Source organism: Citrus sinensis, chromosome 5, assembly GCF_022201045.2.
Source record: "Citrus sinensis cultivar Valencia sweet orange chromosome 5, DVS_A1.0, whole genome shotgun sequence".
NCBI lineage: Eukaryota > Viridiplantae > Streptophyta > Magnoliopsida > Sapindales > Rutaceae > Citrus > Citrus sinensis.
In genome coordinates, this window is record NC_068560.1 from 28,821,194 (window position 1) to 28,840,180 (window position 18,987).

General features: G+C 33.5%; 3 protein-coding genes across 6 annotated transcripts; 1 reads left to right on the forward strand and 2 right to left on the reverse strand.

Annotated features, from left to right (window-relative positions):
• Positions 1–2,192: 2,192 nt before the first annotated feature.
• LOC102621848 (nuclear transcription factor Y subunit B-4) lies at positions 2,193–2,865 on the reverse strand. Its single transcript, XM_006472057.3, has one exon. The coding sequence runs from the start codon at positions 2,840–2,842 to the stop codon at positions 2,369–2,371; it is 474 nt and encodes a 157-aa protein (XP_006472120.2). The 5' UTR covers positions 2,843–2,865; the 3' UTR covers positions 2,193–2,368.
• A 5,924-nt stretch (positions 2,866–8,789) lies between these two features.
• On the reverse strand, positions 8,790–11,683 carry LOC102629548 (probable methyltransferase At1g29790). 3 transcript variants are annotated; one of them, XM_052442136.1, is made up of 3 exons: positions 11,318–11,683; positions 9,492–10,972; positions 8,790–9,033 (listed from the first exon to the last, which is right to left on the reverse strand). In XM_052442136.1, the coding sequence occupies exon 2, from the start codon at positions 10,902–10,904 to the stop codon at positions 9,501–9,503; it is 1,404 nt and encodes a 467-aa protein (XP_052298096.1). In that variant the 5' UTR covers positions 10,905–10,972; positions 11,318–11,683; the 3' UTR covers positions 8,790–9,033; positions 9,492–9,500. The 3 variants fall into 3 exon arrangements, with proteins under 3 accessions (XP_052298096.1, XP_052298097.1, XP_006472058.2); XM_052442137.1 differs by lacking the exon at positions 8,790–9,033 and having other exon boundaries at positions 9,240–10,981; XM_006471995.3 differs by lacking the exon at positions 8,790–9,033 and having other exon boundaries at positions 9,240–10,972; positions 11,318–11,682.
• A 2,166-nt stretch (positions 11,684–13,849) lies between these two features.
• On the forward strand, positions 13,850–18,632 carry LOC102629830 (uncharacterized). Of its 2 annotated transcripts, none has more exons than XM_006471996.4 (3): positions 13,850–13,953; positions 15,134–15,916; positions 16,187–18,632. In XM_006471996.4, exons 2-3 carry the CDS (start codon positions 15,134–15,136, stop codon positions 18,212–18,214), a joined length of 2,811 nt encoding a protein of 936 aa, XP_006472059.2. In that variant the 5' UTR covers positions 13,850–13,953; the 3' UTR covers positions 18,215–18,632. The 2 variants fall into 2 exon arrangements, with proteins under 2 accessions (XP_006472059.2, XP_052296396.1); XM_052440436.1 differs by lacking the exon at positions 13,850–13,953 and adding an exon at positions 13,969–14,213.
• Positions 18,633–18,987: the final 355 nt, after the last annotated feature.

Sequence of the window (18,987 nt, forward strand, 5' to 3'; positions counted from 1 at the left end):
GCTAATATATTCACTCTCTTTACTATTTTACCACTGATGAAACTTTACCTTTCCTATCACATTCCTTCTAACTTTGACCATGTCAATCAATCAATTGCTTTGAACGGAATATGACCACATTTAAACGATTAAATAGTTTGGTAAAAATGTTCCTTTTTATGCATCGCACATTGTTTGATCATTAAAAAACTTAATTGTTGTGGGTGTAGTGGAATTATCTCTTGCTTAAAACAAAATGAAGTGTTACTGGGTCACACTCTTCATGTCATTTTTCCATAGTAGAAGGAAAGACATTGATTGCATTGTGTTCCTTATATCAAGATCCACAGACACTGTATGTATCTACGAGATACGCACAGACACACACACTGACGCACGAGCGCGTGATAGCATACTGTTTGGTGTATTTCGATATGCATCAACTTGCACTGTGGACCATTATGCTTAGATGAATAATTATTTTATGGAGATCAAAGCTGCTTAATTTTGGATTGTGTAGTAAGTGCACATTGCAATTTGCATCATTGTTGCACTTGCTTACAATGACTGCTGGAGGTCACATGGATAACCCATAATCCTCTGGCCTTTTGTCCTGGTGAATGGGTGCACCCATTGCAGTTCAATACCAGTTTCCGAAGCATTGGTCGGCGATTGCTGAGAATTAATGCGGTGTGACCTGATTATGAAGTTCGATACCATGATTCCATGGTCGGAGTCCATGGAAACAACATTTATTCCAAAGACATCTTACCAGGAAAAACCATCAAATAGTTATGCACTGATATATTTAGTTAGTCCCAGTTCCTTGAGGCTTTCAAAATCGTACTTTAAAAAGAAAACCATCTCATGTTCCTGCTTTAATTGGTATGGTTTGTGCAAAACTTTTAAGGTTTTCAGCTCTTGTCTCTTGTACTGTCTCATTTTATGTATCATGTTCTCATGGGGAGACAAATTTAGTGGGAGCTTCTTCCATACCTCTTTGTATCAGTTGCAGCTCAGCATTCATGAAGAGTGAAGAACAGAAGATAGTTGAGAAGTGGTCCCCCCTTGTGCTCACAGAAACCCTAGGTTGCATCCTGATACCTTGTCTGACAGATATTTTAATTTTATTTATTATACGATTTCACCAATCATGTTTCGATAAGAAAGTTTAGCCAATCCATTTGCTTGTAATAAACTAAAAGCATGCTTGAACATTTTCATTGGACTTTCACGATAAATCATGTTATGTAAAGCCACAAGATGGTGGTCCCAAATTCTAGGGTTTAGGAAAGCTCTAAATTAAGCTCATAGTTTCAGCCTCTAAGATTATTCTTGTTCATTTTTTCACATTCTGTCTGGTTGAACAGTTGACCTGTTTGCAAATAAACCTCAAAGGTTGTGCGAAAAAACTTGGACGGAAGAATGGATGAATTATTGAGATCTTTTTTTTCCCATTTTTTTTCTTTTGTTTTACATGAGATGGGATTAATGAGAGCTTAATTGATTATGTAAACTGTGATCTTTGTTTCTTTCTTTGATCTTCGCAATTCATCCATCTTTTTTTTCTGGCTCCTCCTGGTGATGGTTCACTTAAAATAACCTCTGGTTATAGAAACTGTAGGATTATACTAATATAATTGAATGCCTTTTAGATGAATAAATTTCTTCATTTTAGGCAAAAAAGAAACTTGATATGGAAAGCGGGAATACTGTTACAACTTACAAGCTAGCAGATTCAACGAACAGTGAAATTGTTGAACACAAGATCTCTACATAAACTTTGTACGGGTTGATTGCGAAAAACAATATATTCTTAACAACTGCGGTGGTTCTCATGAAGCACATATTATGTAGGAACTGTGCCAACTGTGCATGAGCTGAAGTAACTTGAAAAATCTCAGAGAATCAGTTTCCTCTTAAATTAAGACTTGAGAAGAGAATGAAAAAGTATATGTTGGACAAGAATCATAAAAGATAATTGACTGCTAGGATTTCATGGGTGAATTAACCATTCTGCATATCGAAGCTGCTTCATAAATGTTGACAGAAAGGAGATATTCCAATTCGATATCTTACAAGTCTAGCACATTAGCGAAAGAAGTGAAGTTCGTCTTGTTAAAACACTATACAAAAACTCTGATTCTCTTAAAAATCACAAACCAGCAGCTGTTTCAACTGCAGTACAAAATAAACAACTGCTGACATATCAGCTCATTATTTTACAAAAGTTAAACTCGCATCCGCGAACCGTTGAGAGAAAAAGGTAAAAGAGAGAAGAAAATACAAAGAGAGTAGCCATTAAGTGCAAGGAGAGAGATACAAAGTTACCTTCGAGAACGGAAACTTTTACAAAATCTTTCAGCAATCAGCATGAACAACATGTTGTTCAAGGAGGGTTCGTCAGAGAGCTTTTGCCCTTCTTAAGAGCTCTAAGCTCTGAAGGAGCACTTGAGGTTTCATCAATTTGCTGCACAGAAGTCGTCTGTTCTCTACTTTTATGGCTTGGTGATTCTTTAGCTTTGTCTTCGTTGCTGCTAGTAGCAGTCACTTTACTTTGGTTCTTAGCTCTCTCTCTTTCATCTTCCCTATATTTATGCAAGTATCTCACTATAGCCTCAGTATAGTTATCAAACCCTAGAGTACTGAGAGCCCAACAGATATCGTCTCCGTTAACCGTCTTTCGATTCTCCTTGTGACACTTGTCAGATGCCTCACCAGTTACAAAACTTATAAACTCCGTTGCACATTCTTGCATTGTTTGTTTGGCTTCTTTAGAAATCTTTGCTCTCGGTGGTAGGATTTGCTTCATTATTTTACCCACGTTGGCAATTGGCAGTAGCTTATCTTGCTCTTCAACCATGTCTATATAACTCTTTAACCCGATCTTCTGAAAGACAGACACGTTGCCTTTCAGTCTGCAGACTCGCTTTCTATATATATATATATATATATATATAGATGGGTCTATGCGCGTGTGCATGTATGTATATGATGCCATGCACGCCACATGTCATGCAATACAATGTGGATATACATACACGACATGTCATGACACAATAACGTCATCACTAGACGGCGAGTTATAGTGTCAAAGGAAGTGCCATTATGACAGGTTATAACGTCAAAGGAAGTACTACATATTATGTATGTTGATTAATATTTGACCTGAAAGTTTATGCTATCAATTAGTTATCAAGCCTCCTGTCAAGACAGAAACTATAATATGATCTTGTAATTGGTAAGGCGTCTGACGATTGTCAAATTATTAATAAGTATATTCATCAAATATATTACTAACTTGACTTCCAACTAACATTTTTGCATTCGTTTAGTTATGAAAGTTTGTATCACAAACTTATAAACTTAATTGTAGGCATACTTATAAGTTTGTGATATTAATTTTTATCAAGATATGAGTGCAAAAATGTAAATTCGAAATCAAGTGATTAATAAAAAAAAAATGAAACTAGCATGGCTTTAATTATAATGTCTTGGAAAATGAACATAAAACTTCCCAAAATTAGTTTATTGAAAGCCTTAAGGAATGGCCAAACTTTCTATGTAATTAAATTAATCTAGCAAATGAATAGTTGCTTAAGTGAAGATATCAAGCCATTAGCTTACAATCTAGCTAATTCTAGATTTTCGGAATAATTTTGACAAAAATTTAAAGGTTAAAGGTCTCGTGAATAATATAATGGGCTCCCACCGTGCACACCAAATCCTTCTTTAACAATATATATACATATTCCGAAAGCTTTTATGCCTAAGATTAAATTAAGATTAAACTTGTTATAATGTTTGTACTAATTATATTGAGTGGACGATATTAATCCACGTTTTGCTTGTTTAGGATTAATTAACCTATGATTACCTAAAAAGAGGTGAGTATCAACAGTATTAGTGCTTGATTACCTCACATTTAGGCTATTTCTAGGTTTGTCGACTAATTGCTCCATTGCGGCGAAGCCTGCATTATTAATATCTTTATGAATTAATTTGAATCAGCTATTAGGTATAGTTGGTCAAGTTTTTGTGGATGATAATAGCTTTTATACCATTTGTGAGCCAGCTTGATACAAACTTGCATGCGGGTATATGTGAATCTTTGTTATCATTTTTTTTTTTCCAATCTTGTTGTCGACAACAATGCCACCATTTAGACTGTTGTACTCTGTTGTGTACTACGTTCCAATATGAAAGTTTTTCCGGACTTTCCCGCTATATATATGTGTGTGTATTGTACATGTGTGTGCATGTGAGTGTGTGTGCAATGGAATCGTGATCAAATTCTTCTATCAAGACCATTCATTTTTTTTTCCTTCTTTTCCTGTTCTAGTGAACGGATCAATTGAATACATCAAAGTTTTAATGGCGGGGTTAGCAATATATGCCTTTTGGTACAATCTTTGAGCAAAATCCAGTACGGATAATTGACAGCCATTCAACCAAACTTACTTTTTATACGATACTCCTCTTTTTCTATTTTTTGGATATGTTCATATATAGCTTCTTCATTATGGTTAATGGCTTACCAAATGTACAAGGGTTCTGCCAAAAGAAAGTACTTTTTCTTAATGTCTGGCCATTTCATCTTTGTTACACCACCGTTCAATTTTTGTCTACAGAAAGCTTGATTTTAATAGTCATTCCTGTCTTTCGAGAAGGCAACAGTGCTAATAAACTTGGATTCAACCAAGGATTCTTCCACTTGGTGGGATGCTTCATTGTCCGATACCATGCCCTTTGGCCAAGGACGGAGCTAGCCTAGCTAGGGCAAACGGGGGCAGCCACCCTAACTTGTTCTGAAAAAAAATCCTCCAATTGTATTTATTTTTTGAGCCTGCCCTCCTAAACTTTGTTGATATATTACCATGAGTTGAAGTTGCTATCACTTAAATTATATTTATTCTTGAATTAATGCTCCTTGTAAACTAGATTTTTGGCTCCGTCTTCGGCAATTTAATTGGATAAGTATTGTTCTGCATACTACCACCCACTCTTGCTAGTATACTTTTCCAAAGATGTTAAAAGTCTTTTTGTTTTATGCTACTTCTGATTTTATTTTTTTTTTAATAACCTTAACATCAGTGGATGAATTACAGAGATGAAATGAATCAAATCATTCACAAGCAAAGTGACCAAAAAAAAAAAAAACCACACACACACACACACAAAGAAATACTTTAGCAGAATGCTATTAGTTCTGATGTTGTGAACACGTGGGCTCCAATATTTCACTAAAGCACTTCTAAAGTAACTTTCTTTATTGGCCAGTCCAAAGATTTTCTTGCAATAGAAACTGGGTTTTCATTTCTTTATAGTTATAACGTTGGCTTATCTTTTAACCTAAATGAAAAGGAGTCTTCAAAGAAGTATTATTAATTTTAAAGGTTTTATTATTGACCCATATCTAGGGTTTTGCAACTTCTTTAGCAAGCTAGCTAGGGTTCCAATAGCACATATGCCTAAAAAATGTATTAAACGCACAAATTGATATGGGCACTGCAAACTTACAAAAGGATACTCGAAAAACCAAATTGATTTGAAGAAGTTGGGAAAATATCTGGATCCATTACTGTTAGATACTCTCTACGTAATTTGTTTTATTGCCATAAGATTCCTTTTCTTGATTCTTTTCCTTACCTAAAAAGGTGTCTTCTCTGATCTAGTTTTAGTACTAATTAAAAAGAAAATTTTGATATTTTTCATTCTTTTCTTTTCTTTCTTTTTTTTTTTTCTATATTGATAGTGTTCAGGGCCGGGCCTAACAGTTTAGAAGCGTTGGATGAACTTTTTTTTTGGATGCCTTTTTATCTTAAAAAAAAAAGATATCTTTAATATCTTTAAATAATATCTCAAAAATTTAACTGTCTTTAATAATATCTTGAATTTCAACAATTACCAACAAGATAAAAAAAAAGAATAATACAAATTTATCTATTTATTTTTTTTAAATGACATTGAATAAGTTCACCGTATTTATTAAATCTGATTCAGTTATCAACATTTATGCTATTTAAATCACAATCTTCATAGCTAATTCGAGCCATATATCAATACAACAAATAAAAAATATAATAAATTTAAAATAAGAATTATAATAATTTAAAATAAAATAATTAGAATGATAGCACGTACAAAATTGATTGCTTGAGATGAATATAAAGGTCAAATGTCAAATAACAACAATTAACTTTATAGAAAAGATGAGAAGAATTTTCTTTGTAGATATGAGAGGAAAAAAAATTTTAGTTGAGTATCTTTAATTCAATATCTATTAGTTTTGAAGTTTGAAGTAAAGTTAATAGAATACTAAAAGTTTTAAATTCTAACATTAATAATTTTAATAGAGTAATTATTTTTAGAAAGGGAAAGTATTAAATTTTTGTTATTGCAATTATTAACAAAATAAAGTTTCAAAGGGTTTAAAATTGCTATTATACCGTAAAAAAATATTTTTATAAAAAAATATTACTTTTAAGATAAAGATTATCAAATATACAGATAATCATGAATGGGAGTAATAATGTGAAAATACATTAAAATTAGATTTATCCTACAGTATATACATAACTTTAGAAAAATGGAATATTATAATAATAATTATTATTGTATTAATAAAATAAATACCCAAAATTTGTGACCTTCCTAAATATGGGGATGACTCTCTAGTTCGTTTAACACTAAAGCTATCCCGTTGTGGTTCGAAATTCACCTTTAATTAAGTTCCTTTTCTTTTTTTTCCCCTCCTTTTTACATAGTTTCCTATATCCTATGAGGAGGGTTTGAGCTTGCTTTGCATAACATCATTCTTCTTGTCCAACTAGTGTTGGAGATAGTTATTAAGTTATTAAAAAATTAAAATATTTTACTTGACAAAAAATTGTACACCTTCATTTATCATCATTGGCGAGATTGGTATACTTTTAAAGCATTAATATATTTATTTTGAAGAATTTTTTAACACGTGTACATTATTCTATAATCATCTGCAATTATTTATTCATATAAATGCTTTAGATTATGGGACAGTTTTGATCTATTTTTAAAATGCATTATGAAGCCAGTAAAAGTAAAGTGTGTTAATTAACTTTACAAGTTAAATATATTAAATGGCTGATATTCCTTTTGTATGATTTGAAGGGTAAAAAATGCATTCTCTTTTTCTTCCTTCAGCTTTGGAATTTGATTCTCATACAAAATTACAGATGCGTATTATAAAAGATATTTAGGCTGATTATTTTTAGATAACAGTAAACAGAAAGGAATGCTATTGAAACCAAGAAAATATTGGCCTACCAGCCATCCGCACCAGAATGAATGGAATCATCATTTGTCAAGACTGTTCAGAGTAAGTTCCTTGGCTTAGATAGGGCCTTTGGTGTATGTCGCCATTCCTGGATCCCCCGACTTTGTTGAATAAGTAGTACTTATACATCATAATGTTCATAAATTCAATTTAGAATATATATATATATGCCCTAATCTCGATCCTATTTGTGACTTGAATTTACCAAAGATTATGAGAATGTAAACTCTCAACCATTTATGCATTGGAGGAACCATGAAGAATTGAAAAATTATAGATGAATATACGAAAAGAACTTAATTGTGTGAATCGAAAAATAAATGTTGCTATTACAAGAATTGCAAATCCTATGCTATTTCAGAGTCAATAGCATATCAAAATTATAAGAAAGCCCATAGAAGCCACAATTGCGGAACACAAAGACCAATTTACTCCAGCTAAATTTGAAGAACAATAATATAACAAGATAAATTGAGTCCTTGTTGTTAACAAATTCTAAAAAGGTAATGACATTGTTTTAGCTCACAGGCTTCCTTTTTCCATTCAGTACAGTTACTGCAACATTTATCCTGCATACATAGAAAATGGAATCATATAAGAACACATATATAGAAATCAAAATCTCCCACACAAATTATTAAACTGAGTTTTTTAATTTTGCATTCTATTTGCTTTTTTATCTGCTTTAGTGAATTAAATTCAGTTCTATGTTACTTCAACTCTTCCACAGGATGGATGGATGCCAGCTCGCTTGCTATTACCATCTTTGCTAGAGGAACCATCTACGTTGTTATTGGCTTCGATGCTTGTAAACATGCTCATAGAGAAACTCTTGCAACACTTGAAGATGTACATCACAATCTGCTTTGTATACAGTCTCTTTTACTACTAGCAGATGATCTCATTAACGAATCCATTTCTGCCTGTTAACCAAAAAAATTATGTATGTACTCATATATGAAGACAGAGACACATAATAAGAAATTGAAACTAAACAATAACTATAACATATCATACATTACTCACATAGATTTCCTTAGCCTCTTCGCTGTCCCAGTTCAGTCCATCATTCTTCAATTGGGACTTTCTGAAGCTATCAGTTGGGCTAAATTTAGCACTAAGTTCTTGAAACTGCAAACATAAGAAAATAGTTTGGTTAAAATAAATGAATCAAGTAAAATGTGATAAAATTAAACAAATTACCTATGAGGGTTCAGAGATTACACAGCTAGAGCACTTTCAAATCCTAATATAGATTGTCATCAATTCTTAAAATAGATTCTCATTTTCATGATTTCATCATTATCCATAAATACCCATTTCATATCCTTTAAAGAATTTCGTAATGGCACTTGCAAATTATAAGGAAAACAATAAACCTGACAAAATATATGTTTTAGATGTTTTGTGTTTAAAACGGTGCGTTGAATGTTTTTTGGATGAGCAACTTAAAGCCGTCAGTAAAAGTGTCATTCATTTTCCGACCGAAATTTTGGCTTACCAAAGACTACATAACCCATTCGTCGCTCAGTTTTGTCTTCCTTTTCCCTCCATTTCTGTCAACGACCTGTCGTTTATCTTCATTCCGGGTGGAAGACTTGCGGCCCACTATCAACTCTGCGTTGAACGACATGTAGTATAAAAATTGCCGCATGGAACTACTCGTCGACCTATTATAAATTAATCTTGACAGGTCTTGAAGCTTTTAAAGAGAACATAATTCCGTGCTCAAATGTAAGCTGAAAATTTGAAAATGACCGGAAAGAAGAATGAAAATATTAAAAGAATTTAACCACGGATTAAGGCCTTGTTCAATGTTCAGCTGTTATGAAATGAAATCACAAACTGTCAAGTGACTAGTTTTTGAATTGTCCGTCAAAATTAATTACGAAACATTTTAGCTATTGTGTTTTTGAAAATGAGAAGAAACATGGCAGTCCTCAAGTTTTCATCAAGCGGGCAGTGAATCAATGCGAGCAGAAGGTCTTCAATCAAGAACCTTAACACATTTTTAGCTATAAATCAAAACCATGAAAGAAATTCAATATGATCATTTCAATGAACAGGTCAGTGTGTAAGATAGATCCAATATTGCAATTAAGAGTTAATTTTTCTGTTATCACCAATTTTACAGAAATGATTGAGTGTACTGAACAAGTATACGGTATCATTTTAGAAAGAAAAGGAAACAACATACATTGTTTGATCATATAGCTCTTGGAGGCTTCTCTAACAGTGCAGAAAGATAGACCTCGTCTTTTGATTTAGGAGAAATAGCCCACTTGTGTTTCTTGTACCTGAACTGCAGAAACATGTACATGTAATCATCGAGATCCTTTTTATTACAAAAAAACCTGTCGATCCATAACAATCCCCCTGGTCTTAGTATCCGATCCCAATCAAACAGGATGAAATCCAATAGCAGCATATCAAGCCAGCCATCCATAAACCCAGTTGTGTGAATCAAGTCCATTGTGTTGTCGAAGAACGGAAGGCGTTGATTCAGTGTCACATACAGAGGAATCAATCCCCTAAGTGCAATCATCTCATTAAATGGAGCCCCAAGGTTCAATGCAGTTGACACAATTGTGACATTTTGTTCTCTCATTCTCGCAGCAAAAGTCCCCGTACCAACACCAAAGTCCAGACCAATCCTTATCTCTCCTGGCTTGATTGCCAAAACATCACTGATTAGGAAATCCACAGGAACTGACCTATTAGCTACCCATTTGAGCTTTTCTTTATCCATCTCAAAACACCCGCTACATTTTGAGTAACCCCGTTTGGGGTTCTTGCTTGATAAACACTCAAAGTTCCTGCACTGATAATTACTCCACCTTACATTTCTACCATCTGGCAATTTCCATAGAGATTCATTGATAGGAAATGGTTTCTGGTAGATTTTTGAAGCCCTTGTCAAGCAACGTCTTCGAGGAAAAGGGTCACACCCGTTAACCATGAGATTCTGAGCTAGATTCCAATCATCTTTACAATAAGATCCAATGTCATAATCCATGTACTCTTCCAATTCTTTCTTCATCAAAACACAAGCATGCCCTATGGTGTTGTGTATCTTCTCAGCTCCATATATATTAACCTTCCCAACTCTGTTCTTTTTCGGGGTTATATACTTCCGAATCTCCTCTGTCACAAAAGTATTAATCAATGGCTCCTCTTCCATCGTAAAGTTTCCAATTCCTTCAGCCTTTGGCAGCCGAATCTGTCTAAGAGCAATGTGAGCATTATAGAGAGGCCTAATCACTTCCACCTCCAAAAACTTCTTGTACTCCAATCTTGTAATAGTTTTATCCAAAGCATCTTTCTCCTTCTCCAATTGTTGCACAGTTTTTCCGAGCTTATCTTGCAGGCTTTCCATCCTAGTTAGTACTTCCCCGACTCGATCTGACAATGCTCTAATGTCAAATCCATCATACACATCCTTCACACCATAAAAGTGGTGGCATATGTCTTCATTGTGCATGAAAAATCCGGCAGAGTAAAATCTAAAGAGACTTGATATGCTTACAACTATAACAAGGCCTCCTAGAACAAGTTGTAACCAAGCCATTGCTCTTGACAATCTAAATTTTGGAAAGCAAGATCTCCTCATACTTAATTAATTAGCAATGAACTATTAAAAAAAACTTATTTTTTCTCTTTGTCCCTCAGAGTTTCAACCTGTAAAAGCTCAATTTTGAAAAAAGAAAATTATCTAATGAGCCAAATTATATAATCTAAATTCACTATAATCAAAATGATGCATATGAAAGCTGACGAAGACTAAAATTCAAGTCTTTAATCAAATTGTTTGAGACTTGAGCACACAACTTGAGCTTGCAGTACTAACTTGCTAATATAATATAAGATTTTCAACATTCCAAACACGAGATTCAAATTCCTGCGATTTTCCTATGTTTTCTGATTAACCAAACATGTGGAATAACAGAGCTGGAAATTTTAACTAAATCTATGAATTATATATATATATATATATGAAATTTGATGACAAAAATTGAAACATACCCAGATGAGAGACCGCCAAAACAAGTGCAAGAACAAATCTGAATCGCTTTTCCATTTGAATATTCAAACAACATGAACCCAACTTTGTCATCCTCAATCTCAAAACCTTCACCAAAACAAATTACAAAAACTCTCTTTTCTTGCACCTTAAAATATACTCCAGTTTTTTCACTCTAAAAACTGACTTAAAATCCAGCTTGTTCAGTTCATTTTAGAGCTGGCGCTTCGTAAAGTTTAAGCTTTACTAGTTTGTCAACTTTGTAAAGTTTATTATGTGATTTAAGTAATCTGTGAACTTGCTTCAGATTCAAGTGGCTTTTAATGTGCACGAATCTCGTCAAGCAAGCCTAGAGAAGATCAAATAACTGTTATTTTATATATATATTTTTTTTAAATTGAAGCGTTGACTGTTTAAGTTATACATTAGGTTCCTTATGAAAATGGCTCAGTTGGGTTTGCGGCTATGGCGGCACTGCGTCAGTTTCGACCGTTGAACGTTTTTTATACGCAAAATACTTGGACGACATATCACCTTTATTTTTTAATTTGTTACGACATGACGGTTTGTGTTTTTGAAAGATAATTGTGTACAGTTTAAAATTTGACCTTGTTATTATCGAAATTTATCCCATCAAATTTTCAAAGAAGTTGCGCAATTATTTTTTCTTAATATTTAAAATAGAAAAATCTACTTCTCTCTAATACATTTTTCTTGCAACACATAATAATAATAATAATAATAATGATAATAATAGTTGAAACCATTTGACTATTACAAAATCAATTGTGGGAGGTGGAATTTCTTAGCAAGTGATTAATGATTATGCTATATATTCATTATTATGTAAACAAGCACTAGTCTTCGTGACATTTCAAAATTAAAAAAAAAATGCAGTAAATATAATTAGAAAAATCAAATTCGAAAAGACTACACATCTTATTTTATTTTAAAATAAATTAAATTAATAGAATATAAAGGACTTCTTATACGCAAATATATGAATTATACATCATAATGGTCACCTTTTTTAATAATAAAAATAATAAAATGATAAATTTGTAGTACAGTGTGCAAGTGAGTTTTATCTTTAAATTATTATTTTTATAGGGTTAATTATCTTAGTTGACATAAGTTTTGACAAATTTAAAAAAGACGATATATATTTTTTAAAATAGTTGAGCGGGTGATATTCCATTAACTTTTACCGTTAACTTTAATAGAAATAGTAAATTTTTTATAAAATAAATTTTTTGCCCTTGCAATTAGTTTTAAAATGATATTTTTACCCTACAATTAGTAGTCAAAATGATGTTTCTATCCCTACTCAATTATTTTTAATTTTTAAATAAAAAATATATTAAAAAATTAAATATAAGTCTAATTAACAAGGCATTTTTTGGTAAAATCAAACAAAATTCTTGAAAACAAATTGTTGAATCAAAGTGATTAATGAACATAAAGAAGCATTAGTCTTATGAATTGTAAAGTATTATATAAATCTAATATTTTTATCTCTTTGACTTTATGAAAAAAAATAAATTTATTTTTTAAAATTTTACTTTGGTTAAAATTTATCAAAATATATGTCATCTAGGGATAATTAACCCCTTTTTTTTTGTAATTGAGCGTAGTACACTCACAACAAGCATGTGTGTGTTGTGTTCCACAATTTTTAGCTTTCTCATATTTAATATTATTGATTCCTTTTCAGTTTCAAATAAACTTAGAAACAATACAATTTTTTGGTTATTTCTTCCGAAAAGAAAAAAAAAAGTTTATTTATTATACTTGTTCAATTATCTGCTGATATGAGCTTTATCTTTAAATCATTACGACCAAGGGTAAACTGTTATTAAAAAAATTATAAAAAACAAAGAAATGGAATTTCACTAAATATTATTAATAATAGATATGTGCCACAAAATTTCTAAAAAGAATCCGCAAAAACTTGTATCAACAAAGGTCATAATTTCTCTTACAAACATCATGTCTCTCTTGCAAATTTTAAAGTTACTTCATACAATATTTTAAGCCTCTCTTGAGGTTTACTCAAAAAGAAAAAAAGAAAAAAAAAACACATTTAAATTGAATCCGTTTTCAATAAATTAAAAAAAAATCATATATTATGTACGAAATCACATTTGAATAGTAACTTATACTAATTAATAATTTAATAAAGTTAGAATTGAAAACATATGTATACTAAAATTGTATACTCATTTTCTGTTGAAAAGAATATAATTTATACAATTAAAGTCTCATTTGCATACAATGCAGGTGCACGGTAACTAAAAATTACAAGAAAAAAGTTTCATATATCTTTTATTTGATATAACGAGTGTGACGTTTGCAAAAATAATTTTTACTGAAAATTTATTACAAAATAGGAATCTAACTAATTTATTTATTAACCCGTAGTTATTATTAATATGATTCTTGAAATTTTTTTTTTCCAAAGACTACATTCTGGCAAAAATAAAATAAAAGAAATAAATAAATAAATCTCATATAGACATACCACACTATTTTCTCTTTTAACTCTATAGCGTTCCCTTTACATTTTGCTAAGCTTCTCTTATTTTTCCCTCTCTATCCCGCAAATTTTCCAAGAAAATAAAGAGCTTTCTTGAGCCAGGTGCCTTCTCTTTCCCTTTCGTGTCCTTGTTTCTTGGCTTCTTTATTCTTTTACATGTTCTGCGTGTTGTATGTTTCGGTGTGAATATTGATGCAAGTATGTAACAAATGTAAGCACCACTGCATAATATGAAAACCCATTTGTCCAAGTTTTGTTTTTAACGTTGGCTGTTCACGTTTCAAGCTCCCAACAATGGAGGTTGGTGATTAGTGGATGGCCAGTCTTGTTTCGCTTTGCAGCATTACGCTTCTATCTTCAATGTGGTTACTCCTCTATGCACTGTTCTTGTTGTTTATGAATTTGTTAATTGTTTATGAGATCACTTGCTAATCCTTAAACCTTTATGTTGAGTTTGTTTCTTCTGTGTTCGGTTTAACATAATCAGCGATCGAGTCTGTATGTTCTTTGCAGTACACGATTGATTTCATTTGATTTTGTTTTGTTAGTTTTTGTTGTGACTTTTTGTTTTTTAACGTGTTTAACAGCTTAGAGATCGATTTTTGTGTTAAAATTGATCTTGGGTTGGTGTATGATAGTCTTGTTACAAGTTGGTTACTTAGGAACTCTCGGCTTTCTATGTGTTTCTTTTCTTGTGTGTGTTTGTCTTCTTTTGCTTTCTTTCTTTCTTTTCATATTAGATAATTTGGTGTATGTGTAATTTTTTGGATGATCACTGTATCTGTGTTCATACATTGGGCATGGTGGTTCGGAGAGGAGGAGTTTGGAATTATGATTTCCAGAGTAGATTATTAATTCTCTTTTCCTGTAGAATTTGGTTTGCAGGTTTCATTTTATAATGATAATGTAGTTGATTTCCAAAATAATTCTGGTTATAGATTATGCAATTTCTCTAATCGGCATGGAAGACTGGACAGAAGATTATTCTTCCTTCTAGGTTTTCAGTTTTGGTTTTAGTGCTTCATATTCCCACTGAAGTGCATATATATTCTGGAAATAAAACATCGCAGTCTTACTGACATTTTGCATGTCATTCATGTGTTCGTAGCTCTTTGTCTCTGCATCAATGTTACATTTTTGTTGGCAATCTCGCTTTAAATTTAGACATTATATCCTTCAGTAGATCATATGTTGTGTCTAAAACAATTTATGTTTGTATTCCTTACTGTTTGCCACTGATGTTATTGTTTATTCTGTTTCTAATTCTATGTTGTTTTGGCAGATGGAATCAATTCATCTGGGTTATGATACTAATTCTGGTGAAGAAACATCTCTGAAGCAGTTAGTTCCTTCAGATTCCGTTGACATAAATGACTTATTTGGAGATCGGCAGGTGAATCCTCGAATTGGTGATGAATTCCAAGTGGAAATTCCTCCCATGATAACCGGATCCGAGTATATTCAGCTTTTAATGAACCCTACTGATTCAGAGTACATATTTCATGCTTCCCATTCCTTTCTAATGGGTTTGGCCATCCCGATTATGTGGCTACGCAATGAACTGAATAATCCAGATGAGTCTGTCAAATATACAAAGCGCCAAAAAATTCGAACTAATACTGGGAAGAAAAGTTCAGAACCAAATTTTTCAGAGTTGAATGATGGAGAGGAAATGAAACCAAAAAACCGTGAAGCAAAGGTTGCAGGGATGACTAACTTAGATCAACTCTCTAAGTGCACAAGCTGTTCTCCAGTTCCTGGTTTTCTCAGGGACCCTTGGAAAGATTCTGAAAAGGATATTTTCCTTCTTGGTTTGTATATTTTTGGGAAGAACTTTTTTCAGATAAAAAGGTTCATCGAGACCAAAGAGATGGGGGATATACTATCATTTTACTATGGGGAGTTTTATAGGTCACCTGCACATCGTAGGTGGACTGATTGCCGAAAACCAAGAAGTAGGAAATGTGTATATGGACGGAAAATTTTTTCTGGGTGGAGGCAGCAAGAGTTGGTGTCTCGTTTGCTTCCCCATATTCTGGAGGAATCTCATAATTCTTTGCTGGAGGTATGCATTACCGTATGTATGAGAAAGTATTTTGTTTCTAGTTAGTGATGATATAAAGATGTATATCCTCAGATATTATTCCGTTTCTTGTTAACTCATATGCAATGATGAAGCTTCACATATTTAGACTGACATAAATGACCAAACTCTAAATTGCACATCTCAGGGCTTGCAATTAGATTGCTTTGTGTTTGTAAAATGTGTCTTGCATGTGCATAGTTATTTAACTTTTTTTCTTGTGTCTGAAACCATTTTCTTGTCTGCTAGCAGGTTTCCAAGTCATTTGCAGAAGGAAGAACTTCACTAGAAAGTTATGTTTTCTCTTTGCAAGCTGCCGTTGGAGTCCATGCTCTTGTAGAATCTGTAGGAATTGGTAAGGGGAAGGAGGATCTCACAAGCCTTACCATCGAGCCTGTGAAGACCAATCCAGTGTCCTCTGTTTTTCCCACAATGCCAAGTGGCAAAGCTTGCTCCTCACTTACATCTACTGACATAATTAAGTTTTTAACTGGAGACTTCCGGTTAAGCAAAGCTCGTTGCAATGATATCTTCTGGGAAGCTGTTTGGCCCCGTTTGCTTGCAAGAGGATGGCGCTCAGAGCAACCCAGGGATGAGGGATATGTCAGTTCCAAGGATTGTTTGGTGTTTCTTATGCCTGGGGTGAAAAAGTTCTCAAGAAGGAAACTTGTAAAAGGAGACCACTACTTTGATTCAGTAAGTGATATTCTGAAAAAAGTTGCATCTGAACCGAAACTCCTCGAGCTTGAAGCTGAAGAACCTAGAGTCAGCAGGTGCAATGAAGAAGATCAATGGGTTCTAGAAGAATTATCAGATCAGGATAATTCATCCAATCATCGGCCTCATTGTTATCTTAAACCTCTTACTTCTAACTACAAATTGGAGCGTATGAAGTTCATGATTGTAGATTCCAGTTTGGTACAGGGAGCAAAATCATCTAAGGCAAGAGAACTCAGATATTTGCCAGTCCATTTTAATGATACTTACAAACTGAGCTGTCTGCTAAGAACTGATGAAGGGTTTGAGCTTGATGCTGCCAATATGCCTCTGAAAGGAGAGACGAGTATTGGTACTGAGAAACACAGCAAGGATAATTTTTATGATGGTGGTGCAAAAAATATGAAGTTTTTGGTCGTGGATACCAGTTTAGTCAATCAAGGAAAATCATGGAAAGTGAGGACATTGAGAAATTGCCCAGTTGAATCTAAAATTGCTTCTGATATCAGTTTTCTGTCAAGAGTAGACAAAGGGAAATCCTTTAGCAATTCCTTGAATGAGTCTGAGTCAAATGTGGCTGATACAACATTGAGTTCTGAGCCAGATGTAGTTGATGGTGCTGTTTCCAACAAGAAGGCACTTAACTCAGACTCTGGCAACAATGTGGACATGCACCCACATCAGAGGGCCAGTAACTCAGAAGACAGAAAGCCTTCCGACAGGGTGATAAAGCTCCATTTCAGTCGAAGAGCAAAATCTGACAGTACGGGTAATTTAGCTCCTCTTGTTAAACGGAGGAGGCTAACAGCTTGTGCAAAGGCAGAGAGCTGTATCATTGGGTATTTCCAACCAGGCCATGAGTCAAAAGAAGTAGGGCCCTGTTCTGCATTGGACTTGCCTGATGTTGGTTACAATGATATTTCTCAAGTGGGTACTTCACTAGAGAAGATTTCGCCATTGAGTCGTTATTCTGAAGGCAGTCCAGAAGAGGAGGTCAGTCGAAGTATGATGAGTGGCAGTTGTTTTAGCAAGAAAAAATCTCATGGGAAAAATGAGAAACATCAAATCCTGTCCTCAATTGATCTGAATGTTTCCAAGATTCCATCCAACTCTGACAATGGAGAAGAATTGATGATGGATGTGGAAGGCAGCCAAGGCATGAATTCAAATGGTTCACTCGTTACCAAGAGAGAGCTTAATCTTGATGCGGTGAACTCCTCTGATGATGTTAGTACTGCAGCGCAGCAGCCTAACATGAATCCAAGGAGGCAAAGCACTCGAATCCGGCCATTGACTGCTAAAGCATTGGAAGCTCTTGCTTGTGGGTTCTTGAACGTCAAAAAGAAACAGAAAAGCAAAGATTTTAGCACCCGAGAAATCACATTTTCAAATCCTTCCCGCAAGGCACGTAGCAAACTCAAGCCCTCATCCAAACGCGGCACTGCTGGCACAGTGTTTGTGGATTTGAAGCTGGAAAAGGAGTTGAAAAAGACTTCAATTGTCAGTAAAGATATAGTTGGCCGACCTATTGACCAAAATGAAGAGGAGAGTCTCAATGGCTAGTAGGAATCTCTGAAGCTGCTTATTAGCGAGAAGGTTTGATATTTTGGGGATCATTTATCCGTCTTGAAGCTCTATCTTAACTGAGAAGTTCTTGCAGTTTTTACTGCTAACTGAGGAATACAGAGACGCAAAGATCTTAGAAATGCTTTCACCAACCTCTACAGAGGACTACATTCTCTTCAATCATATATTTGTATATTCCCAAAGCCTGTGCGATAGGATTATAGGAGTTTACTGGCATTGACGTTTTGGTCTCTTTTGCCTTCGTTAAAAAATGAAGCATCACATTGCACTGAAATATCAGATATTGTGTGTTAGGCAGGATGTTTTGCTAATCCATCTACATGTCTAGTTTGTTTTTGGTCTGGAAAATGAGGCAATGACTTAGAATTATAAAATTTCTGATGTGTTGAGCTCATATTAGAAGTTGTTCCACGTTTTGAAACTTCTTAGACTATACCAACAGACAAACACGACGGAGATACAAAATTTCAGAGGTTTCGGTGATAATTTGGTGCTTTTACATGCACTTTTACATCAGGTAAAGTTCTGAGCTTAACTACAAAGTTTACTTTACAAAAATTTACGTGTTGAATGTTTTTTAGTTTTAAGTCTGAATTTAATTTTTTTTCATACATTTGTTTATTTTAAGTTGTTTATTTTTTTAACTTATCACTTATTGTCAGATAATTTTATCTGAATAGAAAAAAGTAGAAAAAATCCACTTTTATCTTAAGTTTGAAGTCTAAATGGAAAATTTCAATTTCAAATTT